Source organism: Bos taurus, chromosome 5, assembly GCF_002263795.3.
Source record: "Bos taurus isolate L1 Dominette 01449 registration number 42190680 breed Hereford chromosome 5, ARS-UCD2.0, whole genome shotgun sequence".
Classification (NCBI taxonomy): Eukaryota; Metazoa; Chordata; class Mammalia; order Artiodactyla; family Bovidae; genus Bos; species Bos taurus.
The window spans coordinates 14,887,390-14,912,033 of NC_037332.1; the positions used below are offsets into that span (position 1 = coordinate 14,887,390).

General features: G+C 36.1%; 1 protein-coding gene across 2 annotated transcripts in view; it reads left to right on the top strand.

Moving 5' to 3' along the window:
• Positions 1-11,684, top strand: part of LRRIQ1 (leucine rich repeats and IQ motif containing 1) — a 225,845-nt gene extending 214,161 nt beyond the window's left edge. For both annotated transcript variants that reach the window (XM_059886782.1, XM_005206079.5), the window contains one exon: positions 9,924-11,684. In XM_059886782.1, coding sequence (XP_059742765.1) covers positions 9,924-10,066 — 143 coding nt within the window. In that variant the 3' untranslated portion in view covers positions 10,067-11,684. The remainder of the gene's footprint in view (positions 1-9,923) is intronic.
• The last annotated feature ends 12,960 nt before the right edge of the window (positions 11,685-24,644 follow it).

Here is a 24,644-nt window from a genome sequence, read left to right on the forward strand (position 1 = left end):
CCTGTATAGTGTCATGGACCTCCATCCATATTTTTCAGGCACTCTGTCTAGCAGATCTAATCCCTTGAATCTATTCATCACCTCCACTGTATAATTAATCATAAGGGATTTTATTTAGTTCATACCTGAATGGCCTAGTAATTTTCCCCATTTTCTTCAATTTAAGTCTGAATCTTTCAATAAGGAGTTCTAGATGAGCCACAGTCAGCTCCAGGTTTTATTTTTGCTGACTGTACAGAGCTTCTCCATTTTTTACATATATATGTATATAAACATATATACAAATTTGTGTTATATATTAGGCATGAGTCTATAATAGAGATGATATCCAATTCAATTAAATATCAAAATTCTAAACTTTTTAGAAGTTAACTTCTGTACCTTATAATTATATATAATACAGAAAATATTACAAATATTTTTAAAAGTGCAGCTTAAATTTATTTTCAAAAATCAAAAATTAAAAGTTTTATTATTTTGGTATTTTAAAAACATGAACAATATATCTCATGTGAAGGAGCTTTGGTTTTTCTCTCTGAAAGTATTAATAATGAATTCTATCCAATGCAAAGATTTGCTAATGAATTGCAGTGTTAATTTTTAATGTGGCTGACCCACATCAGCCATCTCTCTCCACTTCCACAGTAAGGGAACTTGATTGGGTGAACATAGTTGTAAATATAAATGACTTTATTTTATGAATATAATATGGTCACTAGTGCTTCACTGGTGAATTCACCTCCCCATTTTGTCATCTTGCTGCTCTCCAACCCTTCTGCCACCCTACTCCTAACCTGTATCTGCTTTGAAATTGCCCTTTTCAAGGATCCACGATCTCTAACTAACATTTTGACCCTTTTGGCAGCTCTGCTACTTCCAACTGATTCCCTGGATTCCATAACTTAAATTTACAAATCAATTATTTCCTCATTGGAAGCTTAGAAATGTTTTACCTTTAACTTAATTTTCTGTCGCTAGAATGGTCAAAAGATGAGTGAAAGTTATGTTTAATTATGTCCCTGTGCTTGCTGTGTTGCTTCAGTCATGTCCGACTCTGTGTGATCCCATGGACTGTAGCCCACCAGGCGCCTCTGTCCATGGGGATTCTCCAGGCAAGAATCTGGAGTAGGTTGCCATGCCCTCCTTTAATGGATCTTCCCAACCTATAGATCGAACCCATGCCTCTTACGTCTCCTGCATTGGCAGACGGGTTCTTTACCACTAGCGCCACCTGGGAAGCCCCATTTATGTCCCTACTTGCATATTTTTCAGTATAGACTGAAATATATATATAATAAATAAATTGAGTTTTGGTTCAACTGTCCGCTAAATCGTATATTGATTTTACTTGTATCTAGCCTTTCTTGCCTGGAGAATCCCAGGGACGGGGGAGCCTGGTGGGCTGCCGTCTATGGGGTCTCACAGAGTCGGACACGACTGAAGCGACTTAGCAAGCATGCAAGCAAGCCTTTATAAAAACTCAAGTTATGTAATTCTAGTGCATTTTCCTCAGATATTTTATTTATTTATTTATTGGTTGCACTCGGTCTTTGATGCTTTGTTGCTTCCTGGGCTTTCTCCGCTTGGGGTAAGCAGGGACTACTCTTCATTGCAATGCGCAGATTTCTCATTGCGGCGGCTTATCTTAACAAGCTCTATGTGTGCAGGCTCAGTAGCTGTGGTCCACGGGGCTTTAGTTGCTCCTTGGCATGCGGAATCTTCCTGGACCAGGAATCGAACCCGTGTTCCCCAGATTGGCAGGCAGATTCCATTAACTGTACAACTAGGGAAGTCCTCCTTCAGATATTTTCTTAAAGGAAAAAATATGTAGTCTCCGGTATCCCATTAATGTTTTATTACTATATGCGCTCATGTAATTCAGTCAAAACCATTGAAATATGGGAGTATTCTTTGAACAGCTTCAGAAATTCTGGTAGTACCTAGAAGATCTTGATGGGTAAACAGAAAGGCAGTGACATAACTGAAAAATAAAATTGCCTGAAAAAAAACATTTTGATAAAGTAATTCTTAAATTAAAAAATCATGTTAAGGGTTATCATATCATATATAGATACAGGTATATAGATGGGCTTCCCAGGCAAATCAGCCTGTAAACAATCTGCCGGGAGACCCTGGTTTGATTCCTGGGTCAGGAAGATCCCTGGAGAAGGGATAGCTACTCACTCCAGTATACATGGGCTTCCCTGGTGGCTCAGATGGTAAAGCATCCACTTGTAATGCAGGAGTCCTAGGTTCAGTCCCTGGGTGGGGAAGATCTCCTGGAGGAGGGCATGGCAACCCACTCCAGGATTCTTGCCTGGAGAATCCCCATGGACAGAGGAGCCTGGTGGGCTATAGTTCATGGGGTCTCAGAGTCGGACATGACTGAGCAACTAAGCACTGCACCGCACAAAATATACATATGGATACGGATTAAGAAATATCTTTCTCTTGTGTTTCCTCAACTTACAGAAATTAAGGATGATATTGTTTTATAATGGACAGTTTTTTCCATTGGAAGCAATGCAAAAAAAGATATTCATCTCACATTTGCTGCCTAATGATTTTCTTTATGGTACCATTATTTCTTAAAATTAAAAATGATACTATCTTCTTTTTAATAAACTTAGTCATATAAAGTCAAGTTTCAAATATGTTACTGTCACTTACTTTGGGGCAAAAATTTTAACTTCATTGCCTCAGTTTCCTTATCTTTAAAATGAGGGTAATAATGTATTGTGCACAGCTATATTGTGGACTAAATGAGATGGTGACTGTAAAGTGCCATGCCAGGGCCTGGAACATAAGGAACTCCTAGATCCCTGCTACTCCTTCAAGATATGACATTTTCAGGTCATGAGTAAACTAATATTGGCAGAATTGAAGATAAATGTGTGATGAGAAAATGCGGACAATGGCACATACCAGTCTTTTAATAGACTTGATAGTAAAAAGTTGAGTAATTTTGTACAGTGCAAACTTTTATTGATGCTAAATGCACAATAAAGAAATTGTTTAAAATGTGCACTCTAGTAATACTTCTAATTAACTGGCATAGTTGTAAATGATAGCATTCAGTCTACAAATTCTAATAAAATAATTCCACAATACCATTGTCTATGCCAACTGTTGTAAAATTCATTGTAGAGGTAAAAACTAACTCTCAAACTTCTTAATTAAAATATTCAAACTTTAATCCTGACATTAATGTTATATTTATTCCACAGATAAAAATAAGGTAAATAAGATTTTTATAGACAACTGTGGCCAAGTTAAACTTTTTTCTTTTATGTATAATAAAATCTGGCTTTGTTTATCCTCTTGTTCTTATCTGAAATGTTTGATTTAAAGAAACATGTCAATAAAGAATCTTAGAGCTATATCATAGAATTATTATTTTTAAAAAAGTTTTTTCAGCAAGAGCTGGTCTCTAACAATATAAAAATTTTATTTTAAGGCTTTTATTTTATTATTGCTTAAACCATTAACTCTGATTTTTCTGGATCTCAAATTTTTTTGGCAGGACCTTTACGAACACAGATTTGTTAGGTCTTAATATTGTGTCCCTGAATAAACAAACACGTTAACATTAACACTTCAATCCTAAAAATATTCCTGTAACCAGATCTGGATAGTCAAAATTAATTACTATTATACCACGCTCATGTTTACATGGTTGCTGGAAACATCTAATAGACATATATTAAAAGTCTAGCACAGAGTAGGCACATAATAAATAGCTATTGATTTAATGTCCTTTAACAGCCCGATACAGCCTGTTTCCAGAATCTGAGACAGTCTAATGAAACAGTCAACAATGATTCCAGACATAGTTAAATATAACAGTTATTAGTAACCACAGAATAATATTTACAGATCTAAAACAGTGGTTCACCAGCAGTTGATATTATCCAGAGGAAGACAAATTTCAACTGTACTTTTGTGAAAGAGCTAGTTATACATATGTCAACTACATTTATTCTTTGTAATAAAAAAGCAACTTACACACATTTTAACATTTTTGAGGACAGGATCTATGTATGCTCTATTGATAATATATTAAAGCATCATGTTTCCAACTGTAGTATTTTAGTTTTTACCCTTTCCCTCATAAATAAACTGACTTTTTTTTTTCGTTATTGTTGTCACTTTCAAACCGATTTCTTACACTAGCTTAATGTGCAAAAATAAATGGGTATGGTCAAATGTGAAATGCATTTGTCAAATGAATGAAACTAAGTGCAATAATATAATAAATCCTCAGGCGAGTCATGTTTATTGTTGCCAAATGTCTCCCTGCTAAGAACTAATGAGCATGAAAAGGGATAATGAAAGTTTCCATGAAAGTTTTTGGGAAACCTATCCACAAGTCTTCACTATCTGGGAATGTGGAAATACATATTTGTTTTATACAAGTTCCATATGAGGATTGTAAAGATGAAATTATGAGAACAGAGTGAAATGGAAAGCAACTGTGGAATGATGGTTACTAATATTACTTGGCACATGGAAGTATATTGACAGAGGAGCTTCATTGAAAGGCAGAAGAGAACAGTGCCTGCTACATAATAGGCACTAAATAAATACATATTGAATGAATGTGAAAATAAAAGGAAGAGTTTGAGCTCAAGCTTTCAAAGACTCCAAGTGATCTTGAAAATCTAATTTAGGTTTTAAATATTTAAATGCCAAAGGATAACTGTGCAGTGATAAAACATTTGAGAACATGTTGGGGAAAATATGTTGGATAAAACATTTGGGAAACATTGACTTAAAATGCATATTTTTTTTTGCTAAATGTTTACTTTCGGCAAAATTAATTAACATGGGGAAAGAGGGCTAAGACAAAGAACTGGGTTGTTTTCAAAAGAATATGCATATCACTTAAGTGTAAAAAATACTCTCAATTATTAGCATAATTCATGCCATTACTCTTTAAATACAAATACTTATGGACACTTAGTTATAAGTATGATAGAGTAGTGCAGAGAATATTTTTAGAATGATTAGAGAATCTAGGAACAGACTTTTTCTGAATTGACAAGAATAATGGACCTATGACCTGATTTTTAGAACCAACTGTATATAGAAGGAAACAGATGCCTAGATAGTTTATAGATTGTTAAATTTCATTCTTAATTCCTTATTGAGTTATACTTTCTATTAGTCAATTTATTAGTAGAAGTCAAATACTCAATAACCATCTAGTAGTTTGGTGGGAAGCCAGAAACACCAGGAAAGAAGAATTATTTAATGGTCACATGACAGAAAGCTAATCTAATTATGAAAAAAATCATAAAACCTGTTTAGATTTTATAACCAAAAATCACTAAATCATTAAAATAAAAATTCCCCACAGAAAAAAAATGAGAACAACATTAAACAATATAAGTACAAGAAACAGAATTTAAAGAAACTAGATAGTATTTTTAGCACCATATTCTAGCCATCCTCTTCTATGCAAACACATCTCTAAGAAGAAATCAACACAGCAGTGTGTTAAAAATAATAAAACCCAGAAACAGTGCACACTATAGGGAGGCCTCAAAGATTCTAGATCAGATATGAATGGTAGCTATTATAAAAGATCAAGAAATGCGCAAAATACAAAAGTAAAAATCTACGCTATATATCAGGATACCCCACCCTCTATGATATGTATTAGATTTTATGCACATTAGGAATTGCCTTTTCAAAATAAATGTACATAGACAAAGCAAATTATATGTGTCATGTTGATTTAAAAAGAAACATCAGGCATCATGATTTTTAGCAACAATAACAAATACCGTGGTAGTCTGTGGCTATCAATGTACCAAACATAACTGGTTTTCTTTTTTATATGTCTCTTAAATATTGGGTAAGAAGGATAACTGTAAATGTCATTGTCCAGTTGGGATTTCAAGAAACAGGAAAATGCTATTAGTATTTTTATGTCATAGAGAAAACTTTTATTCACTGAAAAACCTTGAAAACAATTTCAAAACAAGCAAAATCACCATGTTATACGGAGTCAATCTAAATATGATATAAACAACCCCTTTATTTGTTTTATTTTCATTCTTAGTGTTAGACTTTAAACTATCTGTAAATGATCATTAGAACTCAAGGTTGGACATAACAATGGCCCTTAAAAGCAACTGTTACTTGAACACTGTAATATCTACCTCAACCTCAAACTTACCCAGTGTAACTCACTCACAGCACTTAAATTGATGTAAATGCTTTGCTGCTAAGAATTTGTTCTGGTCACTTTCATTAAAATGTTGAATTTTTTTTTCCTTCATGCTTTACTTCTGCTGTTTCTGCTGTTAAGCAGTACAATATGAGAAGGACTTTGAAATGATTTTTATGTCCACACACATAGTGGTTCAACGAAAATCCAATGACGTATTACTATACATCATGAAATTTCTACTTTAACCTGTTTAAGGAAGTTTTTCTTATACATACCAGGAGCGTCATTCAAAGCATTTAACATATTAAATTACTTATCAAAACACAGCGTATATAGACCTTGACATTTGCTAAAGAACCAAGGATTTAACCCAAAAAAATTTTAAAGGACCAGAACAAATCTTTAGCAGAACACAGATTATGTGGCAAAGAAGCGACTTACTGGAAGATAGATCGTACTTATCAAGACATACTTTCAGCATATATGTAAGAGACTGGTTGGTTGATTTGTATGGTCACCTGCAAATATCCAGCAGACTGTTGTCAAAAAAAAGGTAAAATTTGTAACAATAATGTGCAGAAAAGAGAAAAACTGGCAAAGATCCTTTAGTTATAATTTTTTTTATTCCAGGAACCCATCAGTAGTCTAGTTCTAATATCCATTTTTTTGAGGTAAAATCTCTCACTACTGTATTTTCATGTGAGTATGTAATTTCAGAATGATTATACATTGACGTATTAAATTGCTTCTTTATTTTCTTTTTTCATTTCTAGAGTAATCATAGGACAAAGTAATAGCTTTACAATGAATGCCAGTATGTGGTTCCTTCGTAGACGTCTTGCTTTACTCCTCAATTTATTTCTGCATTTCTGGTGGTTCAAGAATTTATATGATAACAAAGACTCTCACTAAATGCAATGAGAGAATAAGCTATATTGATTACTGCTCAAATTGCTTATTTACACATAGCAAAATAATGAAATGCAAGTGTAATCACATCTAAAATATTAAATATATATATATATTCACTTAAGTTTTTATGTAATTTTAAAGACTAATTTCCTATAGAATTTTCATTCCATTCCATTTGAAGAAAATGTACTTCAAAATTGTTATAAATCTATTTTGTAATATCACACAACATGTTTTTAAATTATAATTATTGCTGAAGGAATTATACTAAACAATGAAAAATTACAAGCTGCCTTTTAAATATAGGGTTACACTGTAGACAAGTACAAAAGGCTTGAAGATTCATCAACAGCTTCAAAGTACTGAAGACAACAGAACACTATTAGGAAAAACAATGTACCATACATAAATTTGTAGTCAATAGAAAAATTTTTTAGAATTCAGAAACACTGTTCAGAATCAGGATTTGGTCTACAGAAAGCTATATTGTAATGCAATTCATTTTGTTTAATTTTGAAATAGTTATTTTATAAATACATGAAATTATTTTTAAATATTTCAATACTTCATAAAGAAAGTGCCACCATTCTTACACGTTATCTGCCATATTTGATGAAAAGCTTATGTTAAGAATAATGGTTTAAATAATACATATATATACTATTAAGATATTTTCATCAAAAATATTTAACATAATGAACTATGTTACCAAATTGTATTTTAAAATATATATTTATTTCTACTTATTAGCTTAAATAATGCTGGCAAGGAACTTTATTTAGCTTTCTCTATTGGAACAAAACATTTGTGTTAAGCTGTTTGTGGAAATAGGCTTACCCTTTTATCAAGCTTGATTTTTTTATCTTAAATAAATATACCTGAATTCTAAATATGTCCCATTTCTCAATCCTGCATGCTACACCTTCCATGAGGCCCAAGCGTTCTCCCTTACTGATGTGCTCTCATAAATAGATACTTGTTATCCAACAAATAGTTTATTCATCAAAGAATTTTTACTACCAGGGGAAGTCATTTGCTGTTACTATTATTGCTGCTGTTTTAAACAAACCAAAGTGGACGTTCCATTTAAAATATATATACATATATTTCCAACTTGGAGCTAGTAAATAGAGGACAAGCTTTGAGGATGCTTTCTTAATTTTTTAGGTCACTATTTTATCATTAGGAAATTCTTGCTTTTGTGCAGCAGTAACATCCTGTTGCTTGAAAGAGTTCTTGCAGCTTCACAAAGGATACTGTCTAACTTACCAGGGGTAGTTTAACGCAGGCTAAATCTGGCCAGCACATAGAAGCCAACTTCACTTGGCATTTCTCCTTTGTCTCTGCTGAGATTGTCTTCACAAGTGGCAGCTGTGAAGGCCTCTTAAACTGCACTCCATTCTAACTCCATCACAGACTTCTGCCTATAGGCATAAGCGTCAGCCTTTCCATTTCTAGAATAACGTTTCCTAAGACAATAGCTTTTCACTTTTTTTCCCTTGCCTTTTAGTAAGATTTTCTTTGTGGACTAATAAAATTTGCTCCTTTTACAGAGGCTCTTTAACACTTTTGAATTTATTTTACTAGTCATAATTCTAAGATTAAAAATAAAAAAGCAATACTCTGTTTTTAAAAAGCTCTTAAGTATAAGGTGGACTTTTACAATCAATTTTACCCCTCACGTTGTACCAAATCTGAAATCACAGGCCAAATTCCATAAATGGTCTAATATTTTCAAATTTTTCTGTTTGAACATATACTTTAAAATATTTTAAGTTGGAGAAGTATTAATATTGAAAAAAAATCGATATATTTCCCTCTAAACTTATTTAAAGACAAAAGCATCGTAATGAAGAAGAATCATGTGGTTTGAACCTTTGCCTCAAACCAGGACTGAGGGAGCTCTGGAATGCCTCATTCTGCTGCGTCTCAGGCCGTTTTCCCCAGAGACAGCCCTGTGCACTTGTTTAATTCTCAGGAGATGTGAAGCAGACGACCATAATTCTTTACTAGTAGTCTTAATAGGGTATCTCGGGTTCTTGCTGAGTAACATATTTCTAAAATGCTGTCCCATTCTTATAACCACTATGTGCTTTGCACCTCTCACATTTTTTGTTACTTTTCTCTGGGTAGGTTCTAACTTGTTGAGTGTAAATTGTCATTTCTTCCACTTTTATAGCACCTGTTTACAAAGCATTCCCCCAGGTCTAACCACCTTTGCAGTACACTCAGGAAGTCCATCTTCACAGCAGCCCTGTAATGCATAATCATTCCCTCATTTATAAACCAAGACTCAGAAAGGCTGCGACCTGTCCAGTCATAAAGCTGTGTTTTATGCAGCCAGAACAGAACCCATGAATATCTTTAAAGTCTACATCTAATATACTTTCCCCCCAAATTTTCCAAGCATTATTTTTTTCTGAAAAAGTTCTTAATTCAATAGGACCACTTCTAAAACTAATTTTTAATGTACTCATTATTTATAAAATATAAACAGTTATAAAAATTTAAATTATGAAAACATAAGCAAATATACTAGAAACTTAGACATATCCATTAGTGTTGAAATACCAGGGATATTTGGATTGTAGATATAAGGAATTGTTATATCTATTTAACTTTTAAAATCATTTTCTTTCATTTAACCTAAATATAATTTATACTAAATTTTGATTATATTATATTGCAAACAAAAAGGAAACATACTTTCTTTTAAACTCAAAGATCACGTAGTTCTAAAATGAATGTGACTGGCAAATATATTTCTTAGTTTTAAATATAATTTTACTTGGATCAAGTTAAGTGAATGTGTGCATTTAATATCACTGTCTAGGTTGTTCAATTAAGGGAATACTTGCACCAATGATAACAAACACAAGATCTTCTAAGAAAGAACGTATATCATTCCGTGACAATCCTGTACAACTCAGTGGTGGATGGGGAAGTGGCAAAAAGAAGATGAAAACTTCAAACTAATCCTTCAAGCTTCAGCATTCAAAACATATGGCACATGGCTTCAGGAGATCTGTGGCTATCTGGTCATGTTACCAACTGGATACAATGTTTTAGAGTACTGTATTTAATTTGTATTAATATATTTATTTCACAATTCTGTTTCCTGATGGACTTCTCTTATTTTCCATCTTATTTTCCACAGTTTTGCTATTGTTCCTGTGTTCATGTGGGATGACTTCCAGAAGTTAATTCTTGAAATATTGTAATGGAATTTGCATATCCAATTTCTTTTTTATTTAAAATGTTTATAACACATGTACTAAAGATGATTTTTGTTACCAACAATAAATTGTAATACCATAAATATATCATAAGAAAATATAGCTATATTTTATTGGAACATTTATAGTATTAATGGGTTATTAATATATTAATAAATTTTATTTGACTGTGTTATTATAATTGTATATTTCAAATATAAATTTTATATAAAATAATTCAGAATCGAAAATGAAAATAGCTTTTTTGTTTGTCATCTTAAATAGATTAGAGTTATGGTAAAAATATATATGTTCCATTTAAATTTAGATGACAGATTTAAATATCAATTTAATGAATTGTATATTTTATCTGTAATGTTTCATTCTAATCATTTATTAAAGGTAAATGCTCCTTCAAGTTCATTAATAATATTCTTCTGATTCAAAAATACTCTAATTTTTTTAAGTGGCTTAAAATAATTATTGTTAAAAAAATCTTTCCAATTTTTTAAACCCTGGTCTTCTAATTTTATAAGGTTAATATATTTTCTAAAACTGCAGATGAGTTTTATTAAACTGTTACTATTGTGTGGTTAATATTCTGTGATATCTTAGCAAGTACAATATGCAAAATGCTGCATTTACCTTTCATACCCCTTAGGCTCTTTACTGAGTTTGGGGCTTTTTTCACGAAGCTAAATTCTCCAGTGACTTTTCAGTCTGTTGCTCTGTAATAGGATCCAGTGAACTTCTGGTTTGTTTTGCTGCTTTCCTTATTCTTTATTGAAATACTTCATTTTGAAATGATTAGCAGACTTAGAGATGCATTCATTTAGTTTGCATCCCTCATCTACTTTTGGAGCTCTATTGCATCTCAAGCCTGTAAATGTCTTTTAACTTGATTGAGATGGAAATGTTAATGAGCCTTGAGCTGTCAGTTGATAAAGAAAACATAAATTCATATGTTGTGGCCTAGAAATTGAGGCTTTGGAAGTAAGCTCCATGCGTAGTTGTTTTGTGAACGATATTATGTCATATTTTTACTAATAGCATCCACAAACCAACATAATGTAATGATGGAAAATATTTTATCTCAGCTTAATGTGAGCCCTACAAGAGAAAACCACATTAAAGCTGATATTGATGGGGTTTTATGGTTCATATGTGCAATCAATAAAGTGGAAAGGCTGGTATGAGAAGTGAGATGCTTATGATTAAACTGCTTTAGAGCCTAAAATAATTTAATCTCTAGTTTCCTTATTCTGTGATCTGTGTAATTGTTTCATAATATTAATTTTGAGGAAGATTATGGGTGTTGATGCTCCTTAAATTTGTAGGTTATGGATGATTTATTTGTCAATAAAATAGTTTCCTAATTATGGAGTTATATTGGAAGTTCTTTGCAGCATCATTTATTGTGTCCAGCCCTAAAATGGTCATTGAAAAAAATATTTCAAAGTTAAAAATTATCTTTTTAACACTACTTCATTTGTGCTTATGATAATAGAAAAGGTAAATTTTAAAAGAGAATAAATTTTGATTAAAATTTTTCTAATTTTAAAAATTTAATAAAACCTCAAAAGAAATTAAAAGAAGAGATACGCTTTCTCCTGTTTTCTTGAAGAGATATTAAGACAAATGTTTGTCTTTAAGATATGGGAAGGTAGAAACATAAGCTTACCTTGTCACTGAGTTGACTGAATTTTGAAGTGACAGTAATGGACTTAGGAAATGCTACTATTCAAATGAACGTCTCAGAATGGCACTGTGTATGTTGCTGCAGCCTATGCTTTTTGCCCAGCCCCCCTTCTCAATTCTCACCTTCCTACCTGGCTGCCTCCCTCAGTGCTATCACAATCATCACCAATCACTTCTAATAACAAAGCAAATCTCTGATCACAAAAAGGCTGCTAGGATGTTTGAAGATTCCAGCATGCCTTAACAGGTGAGTTAATGATATTGCTTTACGGATCTTACTAGGTGCTGTGGGAAGCAATCCAAATCCTAATTTCTTACTGTGCTCATGCGTTAGTGTTACAGCACTCACATATTTCCTACCAAGTGCAGTTTCCATCATCTTTAGAGACAAGAAAAATTTTCACCATCAAGATTTATGATTCTCATGACTATACTGTGGGCAAGTGAGTTATCTACCATGTATGCTTTAATTTAGGGGAAGAAGATCCTTAAACTTTCTACAGAATATTGTCTGTCAAAGCTAAGTTTTAACTAACCACTAATAGGAGATGTAATCTTACTATTCTAGTATAGGATGAAATCCATTACCTACCATGATATTTTTGCCTACCTAGATGGAGCTGTTTTTACATTAATTTGTGAGATTCAGAGAAAGCCTCTTTCCAGCAGATAAAGAACTATAATTTAAATCTATGCTGTCCAAAATGTTAGCCATTAAGCCACAGGTAGCTACAGAGTCCTCTTAATATGGTTAGTCTGCTGCTAAGTCACTTCAGTCGTGTCCAACTCTGTGCGACCCCATAGACAGCAGCCCACCAGGCTCCCCCGTCCCTGGGATTCTCCAGGCAAGAACACTGGAGTGGGTTGCCATTTCCTTCTCCAATGCATGAAAGTGAAAAGTGAAAGTGAAGTCGCTTAGTCGTGTCTGACTCTTTAGTGACCCCATGGTCTGCAGCCCACCAGGCTCCTCCATCCATGGGATTTTCCAGGCAAGAGTACTGGAGTGGGGTGCCATTGCCTTCTCAGTGGTTAGTCTAAGTTGAGATATAAAATACACGGCAGATTTCAAACAGTATGAAAAAAGAATGCACAGTTGCCCCATAATTTTGTATTGACTATGGTAAAACAATAGTATTTTGGATTAAATATGTATTATTAAAATAATATAATTTGGTTTAAAAAATTGTTAATGGGAGTACTAAAAATGTTAAGTTACATGTATATTTAACATTGCATTTTTATAAGTTGCCACTGACCTAGACGCTATCCTGTGAGGTAAGTGAGTTGCTCAGTTGTGTTGGACTCTTTGCAACTCCATTGACTGTAGACCACCAGGTTCTTCTGTCCATGGAATTCTCCAGGCAAAAATACTGGAGTGGGTAACCATTCCCTTCTCCAAGGGATCTTCCTGACTCAGGGATCAAACTAGAGTCTCCTGCAACGCAGGCAGATTCTTTACCGTATGAGCCACCAGGGAATCCCTCTGTGAGATAACTTAGGTACAATGTATTGTTGCAGAAAATAATAGATAATAGATAAAAGACAGTATCTACAGGACACTGTAGTTAAAAAAAAAAATCCCAGTTTATAAGAAAATGAAACTTTGATTCTGCTAAACATAGTGAATATTATTAAATAAAAAAGAAGAGCCCTCCATTGCAGTTCTAGACTTTAAGATGGCATCATTGCATTTAACTCTGCTTTATTTAATTTAACTCTCATTTGGTTATGTGTGTATGCTTGTTTATTTTAATTTGATTTTAATAAGGAATGATCTTATAAAGTCAGGTTGAAGTTACTGGTGGTAAGAAATAGAATTTGCATCCACATTGTAGTCTGTGTTGTATCAGTCTTTCCATATGTATTCAGTTCAGTTCAGTTCAGTCGCTCAGTCATGTCCGACTCTTTGCAACCCCAGGAACCGGAGCACGCCAGGCCTCCTTGTCCATCACCAACTGCCAGAGTTTACCCAAACTCATGTCCATTGAGTCGATGATGCCATCCAACAATCTCATCCTCTGTCGTACACTTCTCTTCCTGCCCTCAATCTTTCCCAGCATCAGGGTCTTTTCAAACAAGTCAGCTCTTCACATCAGGTGCCCAAAGTATTGGAGTTTCAGCTTCAACATCGGTCCTTCCAGTGAACACCCAGGACTGTATAGCTGTTAATTTTTCAAATGGTATGATTTGAAATGTGACAGAGATGGGATCTCTTAATGGGAGCGTATTATATTTGGCATCATATTATATTATAAATCCAGTTTTAAGACCTAAAACATAAAGGTTGTATAAATGAATAGAATGGATTTGAAAATAACAATTGTAATGTGTTTATAATGCATGCTTTATACAGTACAGTCTGACCACCAATCTTCTTTCACTCCAAATATCATGCAATTCATATACTGTTTCTAGGATCCAGAATTTTACCAAAGTCAAAAATTTAGTGAGGTGAAAGGTTTCGTGTGACTTTTCATTTATAACTTGTATCCCTGCCAGCACTTAAGGGCCAGAGTCCTCTGCAGTAGATCTGGAAGGGCTACCAGTAGGAAGGGGCCACGAGGACCCTTTCAGGCTCCATGAGGAAGGGTGCAGGAAGCAGCAGGAAGGAATGCCACAGTTGGCTGCGTCTGCTTTAGCACTGAGAGCTCAGAGTGAGGGCTTCTCTAGTGTTTGTCATCCTTGCTTTTAGATAATAGCTAAGCAAGGCACTGCAGAGAGACAAATCCTTTCTATGAAGTTTTAGAGAAAAGTAAACCAATTGAATTAACATTACAAAAGTTTGTTTTCACTATGAGTGTAACTTGCATAGCATCCCTACCGTTGAGGATGTCTTGTTATAACCACTTTTATATCACAAGAGCAACGGTGAGAAACCACTTCAAGTCCATGCTTCCCTTATAAAGGCCTGAATACACCTACCAGTGGTAATAATTTAATAATAATAATTTTTAAATAATATTAAAAATTTTAATAAAACATTTTTAATTCCAAAAATTTTTTTGGGAGTTTCTAAAAAGTTATTTTCTCCTAAAAAGGCCATACTAGAAACTTTCAAACTTGTTTTACAATTTTCATAGAATTGGTCTAAATCAGCATTGTACAATACAAATATAAAGTGAGCCACTTATGTAATTTTAATGTTTCTAGTAGCCACATTACAAATGTAAACAGAAATGGATAAAATTAATATATTTTATTTAACTCATATGCAATACAGTTTTTAAATTAAATGGAACTATAAAAACATTATCTTACAAGAGAAAACTTCAACTCTACCAGTCTCTAAAAGTTCTTATCTTGGAGAAAAAATTTTAAAAGTATTAAAAACAAGACGATTCCTTATATCTATAACAATTAGTAATATTCATCTATACACATTCCAAGTCAAATAAATAAGTGTTAACTTTACTGTTTCGTTTGTTGACATGGATTTGAGATTTTCTCCCACAATTATTCAAGATTTCTCTACCAAAATTCATGTATCAACAGAGAATTACAAGAAGGCAGAAAGGGTGGTTCTGTTTTTCATCTCTCTGCATCATTCAGATTTGGTCTAACCATAGAGGTTCTATTAACTTCAAAATGAAACCATCATTTAGAATAAGTTAGTATAATATATAGTGCAAAGTAGGAAATCAGCACATCAATTTTATTCTGCTCAGTACATATTGATATGACATATATGGAAGAAAGTGGGAACACGTTTTTTGGGTAATCCAACTGTCATGTACTCTAACCCACACTCTGATACATGACCTTGGACAAGCAGCAGACTCTTGAGTTTGTCTGCTTACCAGTAAATTAAAACTACAATTCATGGGGTGCAGTGAGATCAAGTGACAAAGTAGATGCAAAGCCCCTGGCTCAATCCCTTCGGTATCACAAGCACTCAATAAATGGTGACTTGACACAGAAAAGCTTTCCAAACCAATCTTCCAAAGTTGTAAACCCCAAATTGGATCAATTCTGCATACTTTACTTAGGAAGTATTTCCATGAAATGACAAAATATTTTTAAAAGATCTTGAAAACCAACTTTTCAATATTTGCCTTGAAATAGAAGTGGAATTTCCGTATTCTTGCCTTGAGAACCCCATGAACAGTATGAAAAGGCAAAATGGTAGGATACTGAAAGAGGAACTCCCCAGGTCAGTAGAAAACTGAAGATCATGGCATCTGGTCCCATCACTTCATGGGAAATAGATGGGGAAACAGTGGAAACAGTGTCAGACTTTATTTTTTGGGGGCTCCAAAATCACTGCAGATGGTGACTGCAGCCATGAAATTAAAAGACGCTTACTCCTTGGAAGGAAAGTTATGACCAACCTAGACAGCATATTCAAAAGCAGAGACATTACTTTGCCAACAAAGGTTCGTCTAGTCAAGGCTATGGTTTTTCCTGTGGTCCTGTATGGATGTCAGAGTTGGACTGTGAAGAAGGCTGAGCGCCGAAGAATTGATGCTTTTGAACTGTGGTGTTGGAGAAGACTCTTGAGAGTCCCTTGGACTGCAAGGAGATCCAACCAGTCCATTCTGAAGGAGATCAGCCCTGGGATTTCTTTGGAAGGAATGATGCTAAAGCTGAAACTCCAGTACCTTGGCTGCTTCATGGGAAGAGTTGACTCATTGGAAAAGACTCTGATGCTGGGAGGGATTGGGGGCAGGAGAAGGGGACAACAGAGGATGAGATGGCTGGATGGCATCACTGACTCAATGGACATGAGTCTGAGTGAACTCCGGGAGTTGGTGATGGACAGGGAGGCCTGGTGTGCTGTGATTCATGGGGTCGCAAAGAGTCGGATATGACTGAGCGACTGAACTGAACTAAACAGAAGTGGAATTTAGTGCTCCTCCATAGAAAGTGTGCAGAACACTGGAAATGTAAAAGGCATACTTTGCTAATAGCATGTTCACTTGTTTATTCACATGGACAAATGAAAAATATATTTCTAGAAAACAGATGGAAACATCAGCATACAACTCTGTAGGTAACTCTCTACACTCCAAAATAGACCCAGAAAATATTTCCACTTCCAGGTCCCAAAAGGAATGCCATGTAATTGGCTAGATTGGCTCACAGTTTCCTGTCCTTCCAATTCTCTACTTCCTATGCCTTCTCTTCAAAGGAAAATATTGGCTCATTATCTCTTTAGGGAGATGAAAAAAAAAAGATATCCGTCTCTTGATTTTATTTCTTTCAATTATTTATTCAACTTTTAAAATTGAGAACAAAAACATATCTTTTATTGTCTTCACAAATATAATTTTAAAAAGATGAGTACACCAATAAACAACTCTACAAGAAACTTTCATTTTTGTATCCTAAAGGGGATTAAAAAAATATTTGGGGCATGGAATTCCCAAGTGAGAATGGACAGGGAAAGGGTGTTTACTTAACTGACCTTGAAAGATTAATTGATCTTGAGGAAAGCATTTTAGGATACAGTCTGAATAAATACCAGGAGACAGTAGCAACATGTACAGGGAATGGAGAGTAGAGCAATTCAGGGACTGGACAGAACTGAAAGAGCCTGCTGAGGGATGGAATTAGTGGGGAAAGGGATTGGAAAGTAGCTCTGGACAAAGTGCCTTGAGACCTCTCCAGTCTAGAGATTTTAGGTTACATGTGTAGTCTCTAGGTGGAAAATTGCTATGTGATAGTTTTCAAAAATAGGAAGGTGTTAGTATTTTCAGACGGAGAAGGCAATGGCACCCCACTCCAGTACTCTTGCCTGGAAAATCCCATGGACGGAGGAGCCTGGTAGGCTGTAGTCCGTGGGGTCGCTAAGAGTCAGACACGACTGAGAGACTTCACTTTCACTTTTCACTTTCATGCACTGGAGAAGGAAATGGCAACCCACTCCAGTGTTCTTGCCTGGAGAATCCCAGGGACGGTGGAGCCTATGGGGTGGCACAGAGTTGGACATGACTGAACCGACTCAGCAGCAACAGCAGTATTTTCAGATAATATTATTACCAACAATTACTGGCTAATTTCAAAATAATAATAAACATGATTAGGCAAATCTTTCCCAGGTAGAGTGAGTAGTAAAGAACCCACCTGCCAACTCAGGATATGTAAGAGACACAGGTTTGATCACTGGGTCAGGAAGATCCCTGGAGAAGGAAATGGCAACCCACTCCAGTATCCTTGCTGGAGAATGCCATGGACAGAGGACCCTGAGGGCTACAGTCCATAGGGTTGCAAAGGGTCAGACATGACTGAGCAGAGGCAAAATACTAATTTTATTCAAATACAAAACGATAAAGAGTATGGTTGCCTATCACAAAGTCTCTGATTTATGAGTACACTGATTTTTTTTCATTTTTTAAAAAAATTCATGTTAAGTGGAAGAAAACTAAATGACTAGGAGGCAGAAAATGAAGAGGAACTAAAAAGCCTCTTGATGAAAGTGAAAGTGGAGAGTGAAAAAGTTGGCTTAAAGCTCAACATTCAGAAAACGAAGATCATGGCATCCAGTCCCACCACTTCATGGGAAATAGATGGGGAAACAGTGGAAACAGTGTCAGACTTTATTTTTTTGGGCTCCAAAATCACTGCAGATGGTAACTGCAGCCATGAAATTAAAAGACGCTTACTCCTTGGAAGGAAAGTTATGACCAACCTAGATAGCATATTCAAAAGCAGAGACATTACTTTGCCAACAAAGGTTCGTCTAGTCAAAGCTATGGTTTTTCCTGTGGTCATGTATGGATGTGAGAGTTGGACTGTGAAGAAGGCTGAGCGCCGAAGAATTGATGCTTTTGAACTGTGGTGTTGGAGAAGACTCTTGAGAGTCCCTTGGACTGCAAGGAGATCCAACCAGTCCATTCTGAAGGAGATCAGCCCTGGGATTTCTTTGGAAGGATTGATGCTAAAGCTGAAACTCCAGTATTTTGGCCACCTCATGCGAAGAGTTGACTCACTGGAAAAGATGCTGGGAGGGATTGGGGGCAGGAGGAGAAGGGGACGACAGAGGATGAGATGGCTGGATGGCATCACTGACTCGATGGACGTGAGTCTGAGTGAACTCCGGGAGTTGGTGATGGACAGGGAGGCCTGGCGTGCTGCGATTCATGGGGTCGAAAAGAGTTGGACACGACTGAGCGACTGAACTGAACTGAAGAGGGATTAGTCTTTCAGAGTCAGTTGAGATTTGGTTTCACATATCCTGATACTTCTTAAATCTGAGTGAAGCTGCTTCCAAGTTTAGACACTGGCAGAACTCTTTGTAAATACTTTCCTCACAAGGATATTGCTGCACACAGTGACATCCTGAACAAGCTGCTCTACCCCAGGGAATGAGTCCTTGAGGCTCAGGAAAGCGACATTCTGAGTCCTCTAATCCCAGCAATGGTTGGAAAAAAGCTAGAATTTCTAATATTTATGTGTAGTATATTAGAATCAAAGAATTGGAAGACCTCTGTCCCAGTCTGCTTGAATTGTTCTAACAGAATACCATAGACTGACTGGGTGGCTTAAACAACAAATATTTCTCACAGTTCTGAAATCTTGAATTCAGAGATCAGTTCTTGGGGAGGGCCCTCTTCCTGGCTTACACTAGGGCATCTTCTTACCATGATCTCACATGGCAGGAGAGAGACCCATAGCTATTCATCCCTTCAAAAGAGCATTAATCTCATCATGAGGGCTTCACTCTCATAACCAAATATAACTCTATCTACAAAAGGCCCCACCTCCAAAGGCATCATATTAGGGATTAATGTCTCAACATTATGAATATGGGGAGGACACAAAGGTTCAGACCATAGCAGCCTCCTAGAGACCAGATAGTTTAATTGATAAGAATTATATTAATAACTTCAATATAGTCCCTTTTTTTTCAAAACATGATTTACAATGGGAATATCTTAACAAGACAAGCTGAGACTTTAACAGGTAATTCTGTTTGTTTTACGTTATACAAATTGATGGTTAATAACAGAGCAGGGAGGAGGATCCAAGTCTTCCGAGTCACAAAAATCTTGGAAAATTTGTTAGAGGCAATACCTGTGCTTACAGCCTAAATGAGTAGTCGTCTTGGGCAAGCACATTTACCTTGCACTAGTACGAACACCTTAGGACATAGAAACTTCATGGGGATTTGTTTCTGATATGTGACCCTTTCTCCTCTTTCTAGTTCTTAAATAGCCATAATTATATATTTCATTTTCTTAATTTAAATAATTGAATTTCCTGTTTTTAAAATCACATTTTACTACTTAGCAACATTAATTTACTTTTACTATCTCCATAAGATTTATTTGGTGTCCCTGGTGGCTCAGTGGTAAAGAACCTGTCTACCAGTGCAGGAGACACAGGCTTGATCCCTGGGTCAGGAAGATCCCCTGGAGAAGGAAATGGAAACCCACTACAGTATTCTTCCCTGAAGAATCCCACGGGTAGAGGAGCCTGGCAGGCTACAGTTCATAGGGTCACAAAGAGTCAGACACAACTGAGCAGCTAAACAACAACAAATTTTTATTAAAAATGCTTAAAAATAAAAAATATTTTAATTTTTATTAAAAATAAAAATTTTGTAAACATTAAAAAATATTAAAAGGCTTCCCCATTCTGAATTTTAAAAATCATAATAATAGTAAACATTCAGTGCCTATAATATGGCCAGGCATTGTCTCTAAATACTTTATATACATGAACTCCTTCTGTATTTACCCCCCTCCTCTGATGCAGGTACTATTCCCAGTTACATGCTACAGAAGATGACACTGAATCTTTAATGGGTACATACCTTTCTCAGGATCACACTGTTAGCAGGTGTTGGACAGAGCTGGACCCAAATCATGGGTGAGTCTAGTTTGTAGTTTGCAGTATTTTTGATGTTATAAATAGAAATGTCTATATATACATTATGCTAGAAGTTGATAAAGCTATGTAGATAAGAAAAATACAAGTAGACCAAAAGAATACTATGGTTGTTTGACAGAAAACACCTGCTTTCTAAGTGTAGTCTTTAATTTTAGCTCATAATTAAAGTAAAATATGATACAAAGTCAGTTTTTCTTACAGAAAAGAGTAATCCTAATTTGGAAATTGGTAGTACAGGAATGTGTCGTGAAGTGATGCTAGTGTAGGCATTAACAGCATGATTTGGAAACTTTGATTTGGGAGATACTTAGATAAGACAGATTTCTGTAACATCTCTTGTCCAGCAGCATGCAGCTTTGATCATCAGCCTGCTTTAGTCACAGAGAACTATCACTGTTTAAGAAAAAAGTTTGGTTCTTACATTAAAAAAAAAAAAAAACAAAAAAAACCTGTTTTCTAACTGACCTTGATCCACTTAGTTCCACACTGGGGCTAAACTGAATAAACTTAACTACTCTTTTGTAGGTCTTAGCTAAAAAATCACTAACTCCTTTAGCAATTTTTTCCATAATATGGTTTCCAAATTCTCTTTGACTCACCCCCTGTGCACTAGCAAAGCTCAAAATTGTTATTTTCTCTCAGTAAAAACAGTCTCCAGAGCAAGGCTGTTCTCTAGGTTTCCGCATAATACAGTGTGTAGTGAGGACCTGATCTTTCTTCATATGTGACTGTTTCACTTTTATTAATGCAAATAAGCTAAATTTGTGGCTGCTACCTTAGCAACTAAGTCACACTGTTGTCTCAAAGTGTCTTTAGATCTTTAATCTATGGGCCCCTTATAATAAAGCTTTGCTGCCCTTCTCCTGTATATATATATATTTTAAATCTTAATTTGGAACATTATATTGATCTTCACTGGTTTAGTTTCACTATTCTACCTTCTCCAAACATATTTGCCTCCCACTTTTTCTTATAGTCTAAGACTTTAACTAGCCCTCCTAAGAAATTATACTTCATAAAATTTTGTAAATGAAATAAATATATGTGTTGATGAAAACACTGAATAGAATTAGTGCCCACCTTGAATAGATCATACTTGAAGGCAGTTTTTAAAAATGCTTTACAAGATTATTCAGTGTTCACTTCTAGAGCCAAAAAGTTGCATGAGTTACTTTAGAGAGGCTCTTACATCCTACATGGTTTGCCTCCACTGTGATCCAGCATTTAAAGATGTCTTGAGAAGCTCATGTAATTCAAATAAAACACTGCCCACAGATCTATTTTATTTCATGAAAAATAAAAATTACATTAATAAAGTCTTTTTCCTTTATTTTGCCAAAGTTCATACTTCTTTTTAAACTCTAAGACAACTTCCAGAGTTGTATTAACATGAACAAGGATACAAGATTAAAGGGCATTCTTACTAAACACAGAATAATCAGTTACTTAGATTTTCTTTAATTCAATTGAATTATTGAGCAATTCTTACTGTAGCAAAGGAATGACTGCATCTCCCTCTCCCCAAAAGCAGGACATGTGAATCAAATACAGAGTAAAACAAACAATTTCATTAATATTAACCTGAAATGAATTTATTGGAAATATGGGGGTTCCCTATAAGTTACTGCATTAAAGAGATTTCCCCTTACATTTTAGTTCTTTCTAAAACTAAAAGTCCTCCAGAACTCAGCTTATATACATATACATATATATGTATGTGTGTATATATATATATATATATGTACACACACATATATTTGGTATTGCACAAGTGGTTGAAGTCTGACAAAGAATCTAATATAAATGAATTATTTAGAGCCATTTTTTTCCCCTTTTGGGGAACTTGAAAAAGAGTCGCCGAAGGATTTGGTAGAACAGCAGTAAATACTTTAATTGCTTCTTATATTTGAACGTCATTAATAAATTGTGCGTTCATGACATTTTGTAAGAGCAAACTGTGAACCTACGAAAGCATTTAACTCATCTGACTTTACAGCAAACGTCCTTGGGGGCGTCTGCCATGGGGAGCTAAGAAATGACGTAATCCGCTAAGGTTCAGGGGATTCCTTCTTAGTAGACATCTTCCCAGGCGGCGGGCGCCACCCTGCTAGAGGTAGTGCGTCATTGTAACAAAAAGGACATTTTTTTTTTTAATCCAGTAAAGGTTAAGAAATGTTTACTGCAAAGCAAGATCTTAAGAGAAGACCGGACCATTGCCTGGCATTGAACCCACCCGCTAGGAACCTCTTGCCATCAGGACGAAACCTGGCTTACCCCCATTGCAGAGGAGCTCATTCCCCGTGGAAGGCAGGGAGAAGACTGAGTGTGCGCGCCACTTCACACACTCACGAGCATACGTACTGTTAAAGAGAATGACACGTCTTCTGCTTCATCCCCCAAATCAGCAGCAGTTTGTGATATAGATTAATGCCGATTGCCAACTTGTGAAACAAAAAGTACCCTGTCCTGACCAGGGGACGGTTGGATGATCTATTTGCCAATATCAATATTTGGATGGAAAGCTTAAAATATGTCGTTTTCCCAAGAGTTAGCCATTAAAGGAGGGAGAGCACCACTGATGAAATAGTAGCAGCAAATCGGTTAACCACTAACTTCTTTCTGTAGTCGTGGAGGCTCTTTTTAAGTTTTCAGGAGAAGCGAAACTTCATTCTTTTTGCTCAGAATAGAGATTCCTCCACGTATGCTCTCTTAACCACAGCGTCGTTCTCGCCGGTGGGTGACTTCGCCTACCGCTTTGAGGTCAGCTCAGGCGGCGTTTGAAGACTCAACCCTCACCCCAGAGGCGCGCTCGGGCGGTCCCTGCGGCTCCCCCGGCCGGTAGCCGGCAGGGTGGTCCTACCCCCCCCCCCCCCCCGCCATCCCACCTAAGGTGCGCACCAGGTGGCGACCCACGGAGACCAGGGATCGCGGCGGCCAGCCTTCGGAAGTTTGCTCGGCTCGCAGCCTTCTCCGGTTCCCGACTGGAGAGCGCCGGCGTGGGGTCGATCGCGGCTGCGGGGGAACCGGCGTGCCGGCTCTGGGATGCGGGTTCGCGCCGCCGGGCGCCGCTCGCAGCCGCGTGTCCAGCCTGCGTCCGGGTGAGGGGTGTCCCAGCAGCTCGGCTCTCTGAACGCGAGCCACAGAGACATTTTCATTCCGCATCTCTGCTTAGGGCACTTTACAAGTTAAAGCTCCCTTATAAAAATTCACAGCAGAATTGTTGAGGGTGGGCAGGAGAGGTTGCAAAGAAGTGAATATTAACCTTGAGTTTTCTCTAAAGTTCTTTAATGGTTTTTCGAATGAAGGAGTTGGCGCTCTCTCCCATACCTCCTCCCTACTCTGCGGCTAATCCTTGTTGTAATAAATGCGTTTTTCTTCTTTCTGTCGAATTTATAAAGCACCGCGGCAAAGAGATTAAACTAGATTACGAACGGCTTTCAGCTACTTTTGATGAGGTGCGTTCTAACCGCACCTCCTCTGAACCCACACCGTTTTCTTGACTCTAGGCAAAAGGTTTTCGAGGGCGAGGGAGGGGCACAGTAGCTGGAGGGGTCTAACGGGAGGAGAATCTGCTTCTCTCAGTTTGGATCTACCTTGATTATGTCTTTTGGCCCTACCCTGGCCAGATGTGTTTAATGGCCATGGACTTAGGTGTAATTCCAGTCCAAAGGAGAAACATTCGTCCTGCCATTTTGCTTCTACCTATATTGCAGTGTTAAGTCTCTCCCAGAGACTGGAAAACTAAACGTGTAAAAGTGCACAGCATCTTCTTGAAAATAAGTTCTGTCTTTAAGACATATCTAACAAAT